Source organism: Myotis daubentonii, chromosome 5 (assembly GCF_963259705.1).
Source record: "Myotis daubentonii chromosome 5, mMyoDau2.1, whole genome shotgun sequence".
Classification (NCBI taxonomy): domain Eukaryota; kingdom Metazoa; phylum Chordata; class Mammalia; order Chiroptera; family Vespertilionidae; genus Myotis; species Myotis daubentonii.
Genome location: NC_081844.1, coordinates 3,298,612 through 3,313,945, shown reverse-complemented (window position 1 = coordinate 3,313,945; position 15,334 = coordinate 3,298,612). Strand labels below are relative to the sequence as shown.

The following is a 15,334-nucleotide window of genomic DNA, read 5'->3' as shown; positions in this document are numbered from 1 at the left end:
GAGGGAAAGAGAGAGACAGCCATTGGCTGCCTCCTGCACACCCCCTACTGGAGATCAAGCCCGAAACCTGGGCAGGTGCCCCATGGGGGACTTAAACCAGCCACCCCTCGGTTTATGGGAGGATGCCCAGCCAACTGAGCCACCCTGACCAGGTCACAGCTGAGTTTGAACACAGCCCTCATTACCATTGTTCTAGTTGACAACGACATGGTGTTTACCATCTTGTTCTCTGTGATTTTCTATATTTTTTAAATTAAAAACTGAAATAAACACAAGCTTTTCTTTTCCATTCTCCCCAAGTCCCTCTGGGCTGTGTTAACTTCATCACTAAAGGCTGATTAAGAGCACAGACTTATCACTGCCATGTAAGCCTCGGGTTTGGGCAGATCTCTTAATATCAAGCCAAAGGCAGAGAGAAAGTGGGCAGATTTATTAACTCTTATTCAAATGTGGGTTGTCCAGTAAGTACATCAGCCTGAAAATTGTGGTCCCTCGGACACCCCTCCCTCGTCATCTACAACAACCAACCGGCATGGAGGACGTCAGGACGGCACAGGCCCCAGGCCACTTTGAGGGGCTAGACCTACATCATGTCCTCAGGAAACAAGCTAGTTGGAGACTCAGGGTGTGTGAGAAGATGAGGTGCAGGACCGGAAGGCCTGGCTGTCAGATGTCTGGCATTATGACTGCCACAGAGGACTCAGGGGGGTGGGGGGGTTGCGGGCCGCTCTTTGGAAACTCGGCCTCTGTCGAGAGAGAGGAAGGTCATAGTTCAAAGAACCCCGTGAACAAAGGTCGCAGGATTCTAACTCAAAGGCCATGTAAGCGATCTCAGTGCACGTTGAGGGTGTGGAATCCATCTGCGATTTTTATCCTGGATGTATGAATGGATGGATGGATGGATGGATGGATGGATGGATGGATGGATGGATGGATGGATGGATTAGTGGATTAGTGGATGGATGGATGGATGGATGGATGGATGGATGGATGGATGGATGGATGAATGAGTGAGTGGGTGGATGAATGGATGGATGGATGGGTAGAGCATTAAAACTGCTGAGTGATGGGATAACTTTTATGCCCAAAGCAGTGTCCCAGGAAGATAGGCCTAGCCTAGTGTAAGAGATGGACTAACCATCAGGAAAACCATCAGCAGTGAGATGTCAGGCTTCGAAGAGAATGAGGTTTCTCTGGTGAAGCAGATGCAGGATGGGGTGCGGAGGAGTGAGAGGGGGAGAGGATTGTGAGAGCACCTCTAATGGCCGTCTGTGTGCCCCTGCTGCTGTAGAAGTCTACCGGGAAGGTAGTGCCTTAAATCAGCACGAATGTGCCATGGTATGGTTTGGAGGCCAGAGCGCAGACGGGTTCTCCCTGGGCTAACATCGGTGTGGGTGGGCTGTGCTCCTGTGTGGAGTCCGGGAGGAATCCTTCTCTTGCCTGCAGGCTGCCCACATCCCTGCAGCCCAGATCTTCCCGTCTCTGACCGGCTATCCTGCCTCCTGCTCCAGCACTGGGCCCCTCACCCCCCACATGACTCGTGTGACCTATAACTTAATCGCATCTGCAGAGTCCCTTAGCCATGTAAGGTGACCTCTTCCCAGGCTCCAGGGATTAGGATGAGGCCGTGTCTGGGGCTGTTGTTTGCCTACGGCGTGAATATGTCTGTAACTTGATGACTGCCTAGGGCAGTGATGGCGAACCTATGACACGCGTGTCAGAGGTGACACACGAACTCATTTTTTTGGTTGATTTTTCTTTGTTAAATGGCATTTAAATATATAAACTAAATATCAAAAATATAAATCTTTGTTTTACTATGGTTGCAAATATCAAAAAATGTCTATATGTGACACGGCACCAGAGTTAAGTTAGGGTTTTCAAAATGCTGACACGCCGAGCTCAAAAGGTTCGCCATCACTGGCCTAGGGTTTGGAAGAGAGGTGGAAAGCCTGCGTGGGCCACGTCGGCCCCTCGCTTCCTGTTAGCTGGTCTGTAAAACGGGGTGGTGAAGGGGGTTGGTGGGACTTCCTCCTGAGCCTCACACTGACTGGAATGTCACCATTATGGCATCTGCCATCTCTCTTGTTCTGCCCGCGCCTCACTGCCTAGAACACAATGCCAGGTGATGTCACAAAGTCAGGTGTCGTTGGGACCCAGGAAGTTAAAAACTTCCAAACTCTTGTCAGGGCGAAAGACTGCAGTAGATGCTGCAGAGCTCGCGCAGCGGCCGGGGCTTTGTCTCGGGTTGGCAGCCTGGTTTTGTTTGCTGTTTTAAATTCTGCTGCGAACACACCGGTGCGTTCATACCAATCATTTCGGACACTTTTCTCTCCTTACACCAGGTTGTCGGCGTCGCCCAGGCCATCAACAAGAAGTCGGGAAACGGCGGGACATTCACTGAGAAAGATGAGAAGGTACAGAGCGTGCGTCTGGTGTGGTGTCTCCTCAGGGTGGACAGACCTGCAGAGGAGCTGCTGCTGACGCTGCCCTCACTTAGCAGGCTGCGGGTTAACGTGATCTGAAATGGTCCGGATGCCGCCTGCGGCAGACACAGGGACCTGCAGGGGAACCTGTGCCATCCACTTAGTCAGCTCCGCTCTGTGTGGCCACACCTCCCCCACGGCGTGTATGTGTGCGTGCGTGGGCGCGCGTGTGTGTGTGTATGTGTGCGCGTGCACATTGGGGCCATACAGAGGGTGACATGGACTTGCAGTTTGCTCACTACCTTTCATCACTACTATTAAGAAATTCAGCCTTGCCCTGGCTGGTTTGGATCAGTGGGTGGAGTGTTGGCCTGTGGACTGAAGGGTCCCAGGTTTGATTGTGGTTAAGGGCACATGCTCAGGTTGCGGGCTTAATCCCCAGTAGGGGCATGCAGGAGGCAGCCAATCAGTGATTCTCTCTCATCATTGATGTTTCTATCTCTCTGTCCCTCTCCCTCTCTGAAATCGATAAAAATCTATTTAAAAGAAAAAAAAGAAATTCAGCCTGGAGTAAACCCCCTGGAGCCGTGCTCCAAGGCCAGCACCACAGGTCAGCTGGGCGTCGGACCTGCCCCCTGTGAAGCCCAATCACAGTGTCCTCTAAGCTGGGCACATAGACACAGGGCACCGAGGCGTGCATTCAGGCTGAGCGTGCCAACCAGCTCCGGAAAGAGGGCGTCGGCATTGTCCTGTGACAGGCCACACACCATCTGCCTCCGCTCAGGACTGCGGCCCGCACACCTGGTCACGGCTGCATCTACTGGCGGGTTTGCCATCCCTCTTCCTGAAGAGGCGTTACACGTGTGCCAGGGCGCCTCCATCCTCCCTGCTCCCGTCCTCTCCCCCCCCCCCACCCCCCAGTCCCTCCTACCCAAGCCCAGTGCTGTGCCCGTCACTCCCTGAAAGTTAGGCGCTTTGGGAGACAAGACTTGTCTCCACGCTGGGGCTGTGTTGGCCCTGGTGTCGGTCCCTGTGTCTAAATTGCTCCAGAACAAAGCAAGTGCCTGTAAAGTCAGGGTCCTGGGCATCCACTCTCCCGTCTGTGAATGCCTCCTGAGCGTGTGTGGTGGACGCATGGCGCTAGGCAGCTTTCTGTGCCATTATCTGTTTATAGTTCATGAAATGTGAACCCCTCTAGGAAGGCCAGGATCCTTAGGCCGTATCACCACTTGGCAAAATGAATCCACGATTGTGGGTCCAGCGTGCCAGGTAAAGATCTATTTTAACCAACGAGCAATGTAAGTGTGAGCACACCACCTGAGTATAGTATATTGAGGACAACAGTTACCTGTTAAAAGGAACACAATTCAACTAATATCTGCAACTTTAGAGGGAAGTGTAATTGCCCGTCTTCTCCTAACGAGCACGTGAGCTTTATTTGCCCCGGGAAGAAGTTATAAGCCATTTGCATCTCCTCGGCATGGATCCGAGTCACCGTCATTCAGAGGCCACACGAGTTTTTGCATAAGAGCAGGTTCCCATTTCTAATAAAGAGACCAGGTCTCCATACCACTCTCTCTCTCCTTGTTCATGTTTACCTAACTTACAACATAGGAGGCTGTGTCGGTGCTGGTCACCCACTTGGGGGTGCCATTTCGCTCACACCCGCTCTGCCTCATTTCCTGATTTTATGTAGAATAAACATCTCTCCTTCGGGCTTTCCCGTATTTATTTCAACTCTCCCTAACCTTGGATGCCCTTTGTGTTTCCGGCAACAGACCCAGACAGTTGTAGAGACAATTCTCACTTGGTGTTGTCTGGCCCGTTTTCTAGGACTTCGCCGCGTACTTGGCATTTTGTGGGATTGTTCTTCACAACGCACAACTCTACGAGACATCGCTGCTGGAGAACAAGAGGAATCAGGCAAGTCCGGGGCCTAGAGAGAGAGCTCAGAGATTCTCTTTAAATGTGTTAAATGTTTATCTAATATATGCGTGTGATTTTTAGCCAATCTCTGTGCACGACTGAAAATGCCAATAGCACAGATTCAGTTTCTAAATAGGTCAGTTGTTCCTTCTAATAGTTATTTCTGCTTCCTTCTTCCCAAGTTCATAACCGTTGGGCAGTGTTCACTAATGAACAGGGGAGGGCTTATTTGGCTTTCACCACCCTTTGCTTGCATGACCCTTAGCGAACTAGTATCATCGGTCACTGTTTTGAGTTACGGGGTGGGTTGCATTTGTCATGCTAAATAACGCTTCCCAACTACTCCTCCTCACCTCTGTTTTCCCATCTGGACTTTTTCTTTTATGTCGCCCACGTGGATGACATATAAATTGTCTACAACCTTGATTAACTGTGTGGGTTTTTGATTGTTGTTTTGTTTTGTTTTTTACCTCTAGGTTAATTCTAAAGTTGCAATTTCAAACAAGGTGTTCAGAAGTGCCAGGGCTGAGAGAATGTTGTTCATGTTAGTTTTTCTGGATGTTTCTGAATTCCATTCTTTTTCCCTTGAACTGTTTGCTTTGGTGTCATCTCATGCTGTTGGTCCTCCCACACCGTGACTCTGCATTATTTAGGCATTCTGTGGAGTTCTTTTTCTCGGAGACCTCCAAGTAGACGTTCTCCATCTTGCCTCTTTCAAGCCAAACTGTGTCACCCCATGACTGCTGCCCAGGTGTCAGCATAGAACTGTCCTTCACGGCTTAAGGCTCATCTGCAGCCATGGATCCCACAACTCCTCTCTCAGCGCATCCCCTTGCTGTATTGCCGCACATTCTCAAGTTAACTCCATGAGAAGGGGAGTGGTGAAGGAAGCTTTCTGAATCCTGGCATGTATGAAAATGTCTATTGTACCATCCTGGCAAGTTTTGCTGGGTACAAAATTCTTAAATGAAAAAAAATCAGTTCCTCAGATTTTAAAGGTAGTGCTTTGTCTTCTAACTAGTATCCATGTTGTTCTGATTCTTGGTTCTTTGTAGATTTTTTTAAATGTCTGTGAGCTTTTTGGATTATTTCTTTATCTTTGCTTTGGTAACTTAATATCACAATATGACTTTTTCTTTTCCCTTTTAATTTATCATGCTGATACCTGGTCATCCCTTTCAGCCTGGAGACTCATACCCTTCCGTTTTATGTGATTCTTTTTCATTATTTATTTGATGACTCTTCTCCCCTGCTCTCTATTTTTTCTCTTTTGAACTTGTATAAATAAGACATTGGACCTTCCATTGCCTTCATCCGCGGTATCTCCCTAACTGTTCCCATGCTCTGTGCTTGTCATCCATGCACCCAGAACCCGTGTTCACGAACACAACTGTGACCCTGTCACTTCCTTCCTGCAAACTGTCACCATCCAACTGCTTCAAGAGATATACAGGGTTTGGGGTTGTTTCTCTGCTTCACTCTCCAGCCTCATCTGCCCAGCTCTCCTCTTTACACTCCATAAGCACATGAAACTTGATCGAAGCTAGTAGTGTAGTGTGCTGCTTTTTCTCAATTCAGTTCTTTTTGACTGAAATAGTCCCCCTCCCCCACTTCACCTCAATGATTTCTACTCATCTTTCAGGCCTGGGCTAGGACAGTATCACCTCCAATAAATTTTCTGTAATATGTACACTTTCTACCCCCTCATCACACACATTCTTTGTGACATTGGAAGAAATTCTGTGGAATTCAAAGGAAAGAGAACTTACCAGGAAAATCACAAAAAGAACTAATACTTTGTTTACTTTGGACAGTATTTAATATGTCCTGTGAAAATGTCGATAAACATTAATACACATTTATTATTTATGAACAACATGTTTTAAGTGTCATATGCTGTTCAAAATGCCTTATAAATGTTAACTTATTTTGTTCTTACGGCATTCCTATGATTTTGGTACTACTGTTATCCCCATTTTCAAGAAATTTTCCCTAAATCACAAAGCTGGCAGGAAGGGAAGTCAGAATTAAAATCTAATGACTCTGGCTGGGTTCAGAGTCTATGATAGGACCACTGTACTAACTGTAATAACAATTGTTAGTAAGCAGAATGCAAACTTGCTTGTAACATGTTAGATTAAATATATATAAACAACGTATAGCTCATATATATCATTATATTGCTTTAGTGGTCACAAGCAATCCTATATAATAAAAGCCTAATATGCTAAGTGTCTGGTCGTCCAGTTGTCCATTCAACCAATCAAAGCATAATATGCTAATGATATGCTAAGGTCACTCAAGTGCTCGCTATGATGTGCACTGGCCACTGGGGGACAGACGCACCGACTTGTAGGTTAGCTTGCTGCTGGGGTCTGGCCAATTGGGACTGAGCGAGAGGGGTCAGATATGCCCTGGAGTCCAACCTCCCATATCCCTCCCCGGCCCCGATCATGCACCAGTGGGGTTTGTTGGCTTGGCCTGCACCCTCTTGCACTCCAGGACCCCTTAGGGGATGTCAGAGAGCCGGTTTCAGCCCAATCCTGCAAGCCAGGCCGAGGGACCCCACTGGTGCACGGATTCGCGCACCGGGCCTCTAGTTACTAAATTTGAAGCTTGTGGTGTCTTTTTGTCAGGTGCTGCTTGACCTGGCCAGCCTGATTTTTGAAGAGCAGCAATCCTTGGAGGTCATTCTGAAGAAGATCGCTGCCACGATTATCTCCTTCATGCAGGTGCAGAAGTGCACCATCTTCATCGTGGATGGAGACTGCTCCGTGAGTACAGAGTATGGCTTTTTTCTTGTTAGAAAGACAGAAACGGAGATTCTTTGGGCCACTGCTTGTAAACCCCATGTTAGCCTTGAACCCTCTCCTAAACCCTGTGTGGTTGGTCATGCAAAGCTGATGGCAGTAGACCTGTCCTGCTTGAAGACAGGTAGGGGTGGGGGGAGGGTGCCTCAGTGTCCCTCCTCAAAGCGGTCACCATGGGCGTGTCCTGTGCTGCTGTGGTCAGCGGCTCCATGGCCTCGATGGGGAAACGCATTGTCATTAGTGCTGACCTCCCATGGTTGTAAGAGCAGTGCCACGGCTGCTAGGAGCAGGGAGATCCCCATTCTGAACGGGTTGGGTAGCACATTTTCTTTTCTTTTTAAAATAGGTTTCTCATCTTATTTATTTTTTAAAATATATTTTTATTGATTTCAGAGAGGAAGGGAGAGGGAGAGAGAGAGAGAAACATCAATGATGAGAGAGAATCATGGATCGGCTCCCTCTTGCACACCCCCTACTGGGGATTGAGCCCGCAATCAGGGCATGTGCCTTTGACAGGAATCGAACCCGGGACCCTTCAGCCCACAGGCCGATGCTCTATCTACTGAGCCAAACCGGCTAGGGCCATGTTTCCTTTTCCAGAAATACTTTAAAAAACAAAGGGATGGCCCAGTAGAGCCTCCATTATTAAAGCTGCCTGTGGGCCCCCATTCCTTTACCAGCAATGGGAAGCCACCAGACAGTTCTGAGTGGTAAATTCCAATCCACCGATTTGTAATGTACAGAAAGGGATGGGCCCTGGCCTATTTGGCTCAGTGGATAGAGCTTCGGCCTGCGGACTGAAGGGTCCTGGGTTTGGTTCTGGTCAAGGGCATGCACCTTGGTTGCAGGCTTCTCCCTGGCCTGGGCCCTGGTCAGGGCTCATGCAGGAGGCAACCCATCGATGTTTCTCTCACATCGATGTTTCTCTCTGTCTTTTCCTCTCTCTTCCACTGTGCCTAAAAAATCAATGGGAAAATATCCTCGGGTGAGGATTAAAAAAAGAAAAAGCAAGAAAGAGATGTGTGTGAGAGGTGGTTCTCGTAGGGGGCTGGTTGCCTCTCGATGGGCCAGCTGCGCTTGCTGTTAGAATCGGGGCCCCTGGCTGAAGGCAGTTTTCCTTTCTGCAGTTTCTTTCCCTTCTCAGCCTGTGAACCACTGCTGCCAGGGGGCTTCTGTTTGATGTCCTTGTTCCTCTTCTTTTCCCTTTAGACCCTGGCGATAGGCTCCTTATTGGGGGGTTAGTAGGAAAGAGAGTGGGGTCGCCACTTGTATCAGTCAGCTTCCACCATGTGTGATATCTTGAGTTTATGTTTTTGGGAGGAAGCAGAATAAAATATATTTAATACTTATATCTAAAGTCTTTACATTGTTTTAGGTAGTAAGATTGCACTGTAGGACCCAACATTATCCGAATCAGTGTGTGTGTGTGTGTGTGTGTGTGTGTGTGTGTGTGTGTTATTCTCATTAATAGGATATCAATTAGGAACTCTCTATGCTGTAAGGTAACTGGTATTCTCGTAGATACTACTTCATATGCCTAATCAGTTATAAAACCTGAAATGTAGAGATGATTATAAGAGAGTAGCCACCCTTTTATTTTTTATTTATTTATTTTTTTAAATATATTTTATTGATTTTTTACAGAGAGGAAGGGAGAGAGATAGAGAGTTAGAAACATCGATGAGAGAAACATCGATCAGCTGCCTCCTGCACATCTCCCACTGGGGATATGCCCGCAACCCAGGTACATGCCCTTGACCGGAATCGAACCTGGGACCCTCCAGTCCGCAGGCCGACGCTCTATCCACTGAGCCAAACCGGTTTCGGCTAGCCACCCTTTTAAAGTTCAGGTCAGCACTCACTAATGCAGTCTGTCAACTTAGCACGTTTCCCCTGCGATTTACTGTTGGAAAGTTATATAGGAGGCCCCCCCTTTTTCAGACACCGGAAATGTCATTAGCATTCGGCTCCAGCTTCCCCGTTAACCCTGTCACGGCAGCGTCTGCCTCGGCTCGCTGGTGCTTTGAATAAAGCCCAGCCACAGGCCCACTGATGCACTTTGCTCACTTTTAACAGCTTCGGTTGTTGGGTTTAGATCGGGAATTAAGTGACTTGATTTACGTTGCAGTTAGTTACCGATTAAAAGTATTTCAACAGCCTGAGCCAAAATCAAAATGTGAGCAAGAAAAAAAAAAAAAAAACGCGCTCCTCTCTCCTGTCCCCACGTCACGCTAACATCAGTGTTTTAGTCCAGCTTCCTTCCTATTCTTCAGGCGCAAGTATAGCTCGGCTGCAAATACGTACCTGCTTTTCAGTGTAACTTCAAAAGGGTTTCTCTCTGTTGCTCAACCCTTCCCAATTGTTTGGCTCTCACAGAATATGACTGCATGGGATGTCTTTCTAAAAAGCCATCCCTCTCCTGGGATCTAGCAGCAGCAATCGATGTCTGCATGAAAGCAGGAACTGGAGGGTTTTGAAGAAATAGAGAGAAATTTTGAAGCTAACATTAACACCTGGTAGAAAAAAAAAGGAGTGCTCAAAGAAGCATTCTAGGCAGTGGCGATCAGAAGCTATAGGAACATGGCTTTAATAGCATGATGTGGTGAAGTGAGCGCTCGGTCCAGCTCCCTCGGAGAGCAAGTAGACAAACGTAACAAACACCAGCGCGGTCATTCCTCAGGCCCGTGTCTGCGCGGACGCCTGGTACAGCCTCGTCACACTTACTCCGGCCTTGTCGCTGTGTTTCCAGGACTCCTTTTCCAGCGTGTTCCACATGGAGTGTGAGGAGCTGGAGCGATCATCCGACACTGTGACAAGGTAAAAGAACTCCGCCTGCATTCATTCACCAGCCTGCGAAACAGGCTACAGCATCCTTCCGTGACCCAGTTAATTTCAGACACAGATGCTGTTGACTTTTATGTTCCCCGCAAATAATTTGGTTTGTGAAAATACTTTGCTGTTGGATGTTGTAAAGTCCCGGGGTTTGTGTTGTGTTGTGTTTACTCCAGCTAAGAAGTCTTTCACAGAGTGAACGGTCCCGATGAGCACAGGCCAGGGCACTGGTTTTTCATGTTTTTTTTTTTTTTATGTTTAAATTCTTATTCGCCTTTCAATTGTTGCTCAGAAACAGCAAAGTGTTGATGTGCTGGAGGGTGTGGTGTTCCTGGCCCTGTTTTGTCTGTGTGCTCCCACCGCCCCGTGCACCCCGTGCGAGCTGCTGGCGCTGGCTTGCCAGAGCCTTCCTGCGGAGTGTGGTCCGCCAGCCTCCAGCGACCGGAAGGCCTGGCAAATGCTGCTTATCACGGGACCTGTTTTTCATTTCCTTCCAATCATTTTCCCAGAAATTATTGATATTATATCGTTTGATCGTGGAAATAGGACATTATCTTAACAACATCTCTGCCTCCCACATGTGGGCTGCAGGCCGGACTGCCTCGTTCAGCGGCGGAGTTCCTCATTCTTGGGACGGGCACTCATCTAGTTCACTTTGATTTTAGGATGCTGTGACATTTTTGTTGCTTTTTTATAAAGAACATTTTAGAAAGCTTCCAGATAAGACACATAATTATTGGACTAGTTTACTTTTTGGCTTGCATAAATAATGAATTTACATAGGTACAAATATAAACATGTATATTGAAGACTTTACATATGTGATGAGATTAGGAAATTGGTGTGACAGGGAATATTAAATGTGTAAAATTATGAAGTACCTACATTTACCTTTGAATATTTGTGCAGCAGCATGTATGTGTAATTATTTTCATTCGCATTTTGAGTGTTGTTATTAATTCAGCCAGGTCCTCTAATTCCTGGCAGTGAGAGCTGAACTAGCCCAGTGACTTGGTGTAATAGTGACCCCTACTGGTGAATATGCTTTTTTTTTTTTAAAGCGAAGTCTTACTACACAGCAGCAGTTTTTAACCTGTGGGTCGCACCCCCTTTGGGGGTCGAATGACCCTTTCACAGGGGTCCCCTAAGGCCATCGGAAAACATATATAATTACATATTGTTTTTGTGATTAATCACTATGCTTTAATTATGTTCAATTTCTAACAATGAAAATACATCCTGCATATCAAATATTTACATTACGATTCATAACAGTAGCAACATTACAGTTATGAAGTAGCAACGAAAATAATTTTATGGTTGCGGGTCACCACAACATGAGGAACTATATTAAAGGGTCGTGGCATTAGGAAGGTTGAGAACCACTGCTATATAGTATATTTACTTTCTTACTATATATTTGATTAGTTCCTGGTGAATACCATATTCCCTTTCTGTAAGCAAAATAGCGGTATCTTTTCATTTATGTTTTTAATCATTTCAAAACAGTCTTAGTATAAATATATTTCCTTATAAAGGTAGCTAGTTGGGTATGATTACCTTAAAGGAGACTAATTTGCATGGATCATTTTAACTGATTCATTAACTGATTTTACAGTAATGAAAATTATTTAATACAAATGCCTTATTTCCGCTAAACATTTTAAACTTAACTGCTATTCTAATGATGCATTTAAAGACATTTTAGTGATTTTTAAAAAAATAAAAATTAGATATGAGGCTGAGTTTTGCAAAAACGCTGATTAGAATGATGTTTAATAGCTCCTGCATTTTGAAATAGGACTAACCTGGTACTCATTGTCACCATCAGAGTCTTCGTTCTCTTTCTAAAATTGCTTATTGATAGAACTCGGGCCCTCTCGCCTTCACTGGCCCACACTTTGCAGTCCAGACCCTCTTCCATGGATTGTCCTTGGAGGGAGAGGTAAGCAGTGAGGAAATCAGTCCTTGTAGGCAGTATGTGTCCGCTTAAAAGCCTGGCTCATTTGGTATCTTTCCAGCCAGCCCGCTTATCTTTCATAAATAAAGTGATGTGTTAAAGACAGCTGTGAAACGTTAAGTGTGAAACACTCAGGGTGCACAGGATGCAGAATTTTTAGCGTCGGATCACCGTGGGAGGAAGCGAGGGCTGCGCTGGGAGGTGGGCCCCGAGGACTCGGGGAGGGAAGCGCATTTCCAGATGGGGGGGTTTCAGTTCATTCAAACCGAAGAGCCACCAATTAGAAGGGGAAAGGCAGTGTGACGGTGCACCGTTTACGTTAGCATTTAATTTTAGGAAATAGTGCTATGATTCCATATTCATTCCCTGTTAATTTATAAATCCACGTTTTTATCATAAAACAACACATACATAGGGTTAATCCTCTAAACTCACTTTCTTGGAATATATATACGGTACTAATTAATACTTATTGATGATAATTATATTAGAAACATAATTTTAGTTAAATACAGTAACACCTACAACTTAAAAATGTAGTGATAAGGATTTTACCACGTTGAAAAAACTGGAGGCGGAGGAGGAGAGTGCAGACTCTGAAATCAGACTAGTTGCGTTTAAGTTCCACCACTTTACCGGCTCTAGGGCTTTGTGTAAATCATTGTACCTCTGGAGGCCTCAGTTTCTCCATCTGAGAAATGGGCACACTTGCAGGGCTGTGGCTCCCGCTGAGCGAGATAATTCCGGGACATAGTAAGTTCTCCGCATTCGCTGCTCTTTCTGTCTCTCGGCTGTATCTTTCTGTCTTTGGCTTACACTGCCTGTAGCTTCCAATTAGCTCTAAAGCACAGACATTTCTCAGTGTGTCTCCCCTCTCCACCCCCCCACCCCCCCCCCTTCCCGAGGTGTCCTCCCATACGCCCACTGATACCCGCTTTGCGAAGAGCCTCGGACGTCTGAGTGAGCCAGGGCCTCGGAGAAGCGGGTGCTGAGACTGGGCTAAATATGCAAGACATTCAGGAGGGAGAGAGGGCGGGGAGGGTCTGTGAAGGCGTCTCAGACAGGGGTGAGGCGTGGGGCAGGGCTGCGGGGAGCCCTCCTGTCGGGAGAGTCCCAGCTGTGGTGGCACCGTCCCTCGCAGCGCTGGCCGGCGTGGCCTCCTTGCAGCCGTGGCCGTGGCTTAGAGCCGCTCCCCGCAGCTGGAGCCGGAGGCGCATTGCAAGGCCACCGGGAGATCCCTGTGATTTAAGCCTGAGGCCCTATTCTTTGCATGGCACCTTCCATGCTACCTGCTGCCCTCTTAGCTGATCTTGGCCAATGTCGTGGGCCCGAAGCCATCGCCGCACGCCCGATGACTGGTGATGCAATGGCTTCCAGACGCGCAGACTCAGTTTCAACACTGTCGTGTTTTGTGCTGTTTTTATTCCCTTCCTGGGCGCCCCCCCCCCCCCCCCCCCCCCCCCCCCGTCTTTCTTCACATCCTTACTTCCTGAATCTTACCAGACTTTCAGGGTCCCTCCAGCACCGCCTCCTCCCTGACCAGCTCCTCTTAGGTGCACCAGCCCTCACCTCCTCCCCACGCCCCGCCCTCTCCTCCTCCACAGGCCCCGCCCTCTCCTCCTCCACACGCCCCGCCCTCTCCTCCTCCACAGGCCCCGCCCTGTCCTACCCACGCCCCGCCCTGTCCTCTTCCACAGGCCCCGCCCTCTCCTCCCAATGCCCCGCCCTCTCCTCCACAGGCCCCGCCCTCTCCTCCCAATGCCCCGCCCTCTCCTCCACAGGCCCCGCCCTCTCCTCCTCCACAGGCCCCGCCCTTTCCTCCCAACGCCCCGCCCTCTTCACACGCCCTGCCCTCTCAATACACCCCGCCCTCTCCTCTGCACAGGGTGGTACTACTGCCAGCTGCATTCCTTAGGGTCAGGCTGGATCGTGCATCATAAAAACCCCAGTGAAAGGCGCTCAGCGAGCGCAGTGCTGCTGCTCCTGGAAGAGCTGGAGGTGGCGGCTCAGGTGCTCACAGGCCTGGGGACCCAGGCACCCGGCCGTCAGGTGTGACCCTCCCCTTTGGGGTCAGGGAGGCCGCTCCTGCGTCCTTTCCTGGGGTCAGAGGGCTGTGGGGGACCAGGCAGGATGGGCAGAGAAATGCAGCAGCTGCCTCTTCGCGGAGGTTTCTAGAAGCCATCACGTTTTCTCTCTTATCCTATGGACTTGAACTTACATGGCATCCAGCCCCAGGTGGCTGAGCCCGAGCCTTCCTTCTGGGGACAGGGGTGCAGGTGCAAGGGGGCGTCCGGAGACTGGGCGCTGCCCGGCAGCGTGTGCAGCTGCACGCCGACCACAGCGGCGTGACCCGCGTGGGCAGGCTCCGCGGGACACTGACCAGGCCTCCCCGGCCCGGGGCACTCAGGCTGCGCCTACTGAGCGTGGGAAGGAAGCTCCCTCCGCATTCCTCTCCGAGTGAGAGAGGAAATGATAACTCAGTAACCCCAACACCACTTTTCCCTAAAGTGACCATTAGGAACTGGAAAGCTTCAGGGAATTAAAAGAACGGGGTGTCTGAAAAGTCATGGACGTGTCGCTACTTCTCCCTGTCAGCGTCTCTAAGTCGGATTTTACCCTCCCCTGCAAGTGACTAACTATTTTGGGTTTCATCCGGCTCCCGCTGTGAACAGGATGATGGTAAGGATAATAAAGCCATTAATAGCATCATTATCACTTCCTCTCCAGCCCCTCTTTCTCACAGTGACCTCGCGTTTCTTATCTTCCCAAAAGCCTGTCTTCCTTCCACGAGACTCTTGCTGTCCGTGGAGGATCCGCAGTTTTAAAGTTTGCTTAATGAGCCTAAAGCCCACGCTTATCTCGAGCTTTTCCTGGGATTCCCTCCAGATTATCTGTGTGGAGCGGGTTGGCTTTCTTCTGACTCCTCACTCTTCTTCACTCACACGTAATACCAGGCACATGGTCACTGGGAAAATATTCTAAGTCAGTGGTTCTCAACCTTCTGGCCCTTTAAATACAGTTCCTCATGTTGTGACCACACCATAAAATTATTTTCATTGCTACTTCATAACTGTCATGTTGCTACTGTTATGAGTCATAATGTAAATATCTGATATGCAGGATGGTCTTAGGCGACCCCTGTGAAAGGGTCGTTCGACCACCAAAGGGGTCGCGACCCACAGGTTGAGAACCGCTGTTCTAAGTGAATGAGAATCTTTTGAAGAAGATACATTTTTTATGCTTTTTATGATCTTAAAAGTATCCTAAAAGATCTGAAAGAAAGGAGACGCGAGCTTGCTGAGTGAAGGTCGTCTCCGCGTGTCGGCTCTCCCTGGATTTGAAATGTGGGAGAGGTTGTTGGGGCGGGTACGTAGAGAAAA

The 15,334-nt window shown here is 48.3% G+C and overlaps 1 protein-coding gene across 3 annotated transcripts in view; it reads left to right on the top strand.

Annotated features, from left to right (window-relative positions):
- The window catches only part of PDE5A (phosphodiesterase 5A), a 164,490-nt gene that overhangs the window by 43,676 nt on the left and 105,480 nt on the right, over positions 1–15,334 (top strand). For all 3 annotated transcript variants that reach the window (XM_059695583.1, XM_059695582.1, XM_059695584.1), the window contains exons 4-7: positions 2,346–2,417; positions 4,260–4,349; positions 6,989–7,126; positions 9,912–9,979. In XM_059695583.1, the coding sequence (XP_059551566.1) occupies positions 2,346–2,417; positions 4,260–4,349; positions 6,989–7,126; positions 9,912–9,979 (368 nt within the window). The remainder of the gene's footprint in view (positions 1–2,345; positions 2,418–4,259; positions 4,350–6,988; positions 7,127–9,911; positions 9,980–15,334) is intronic.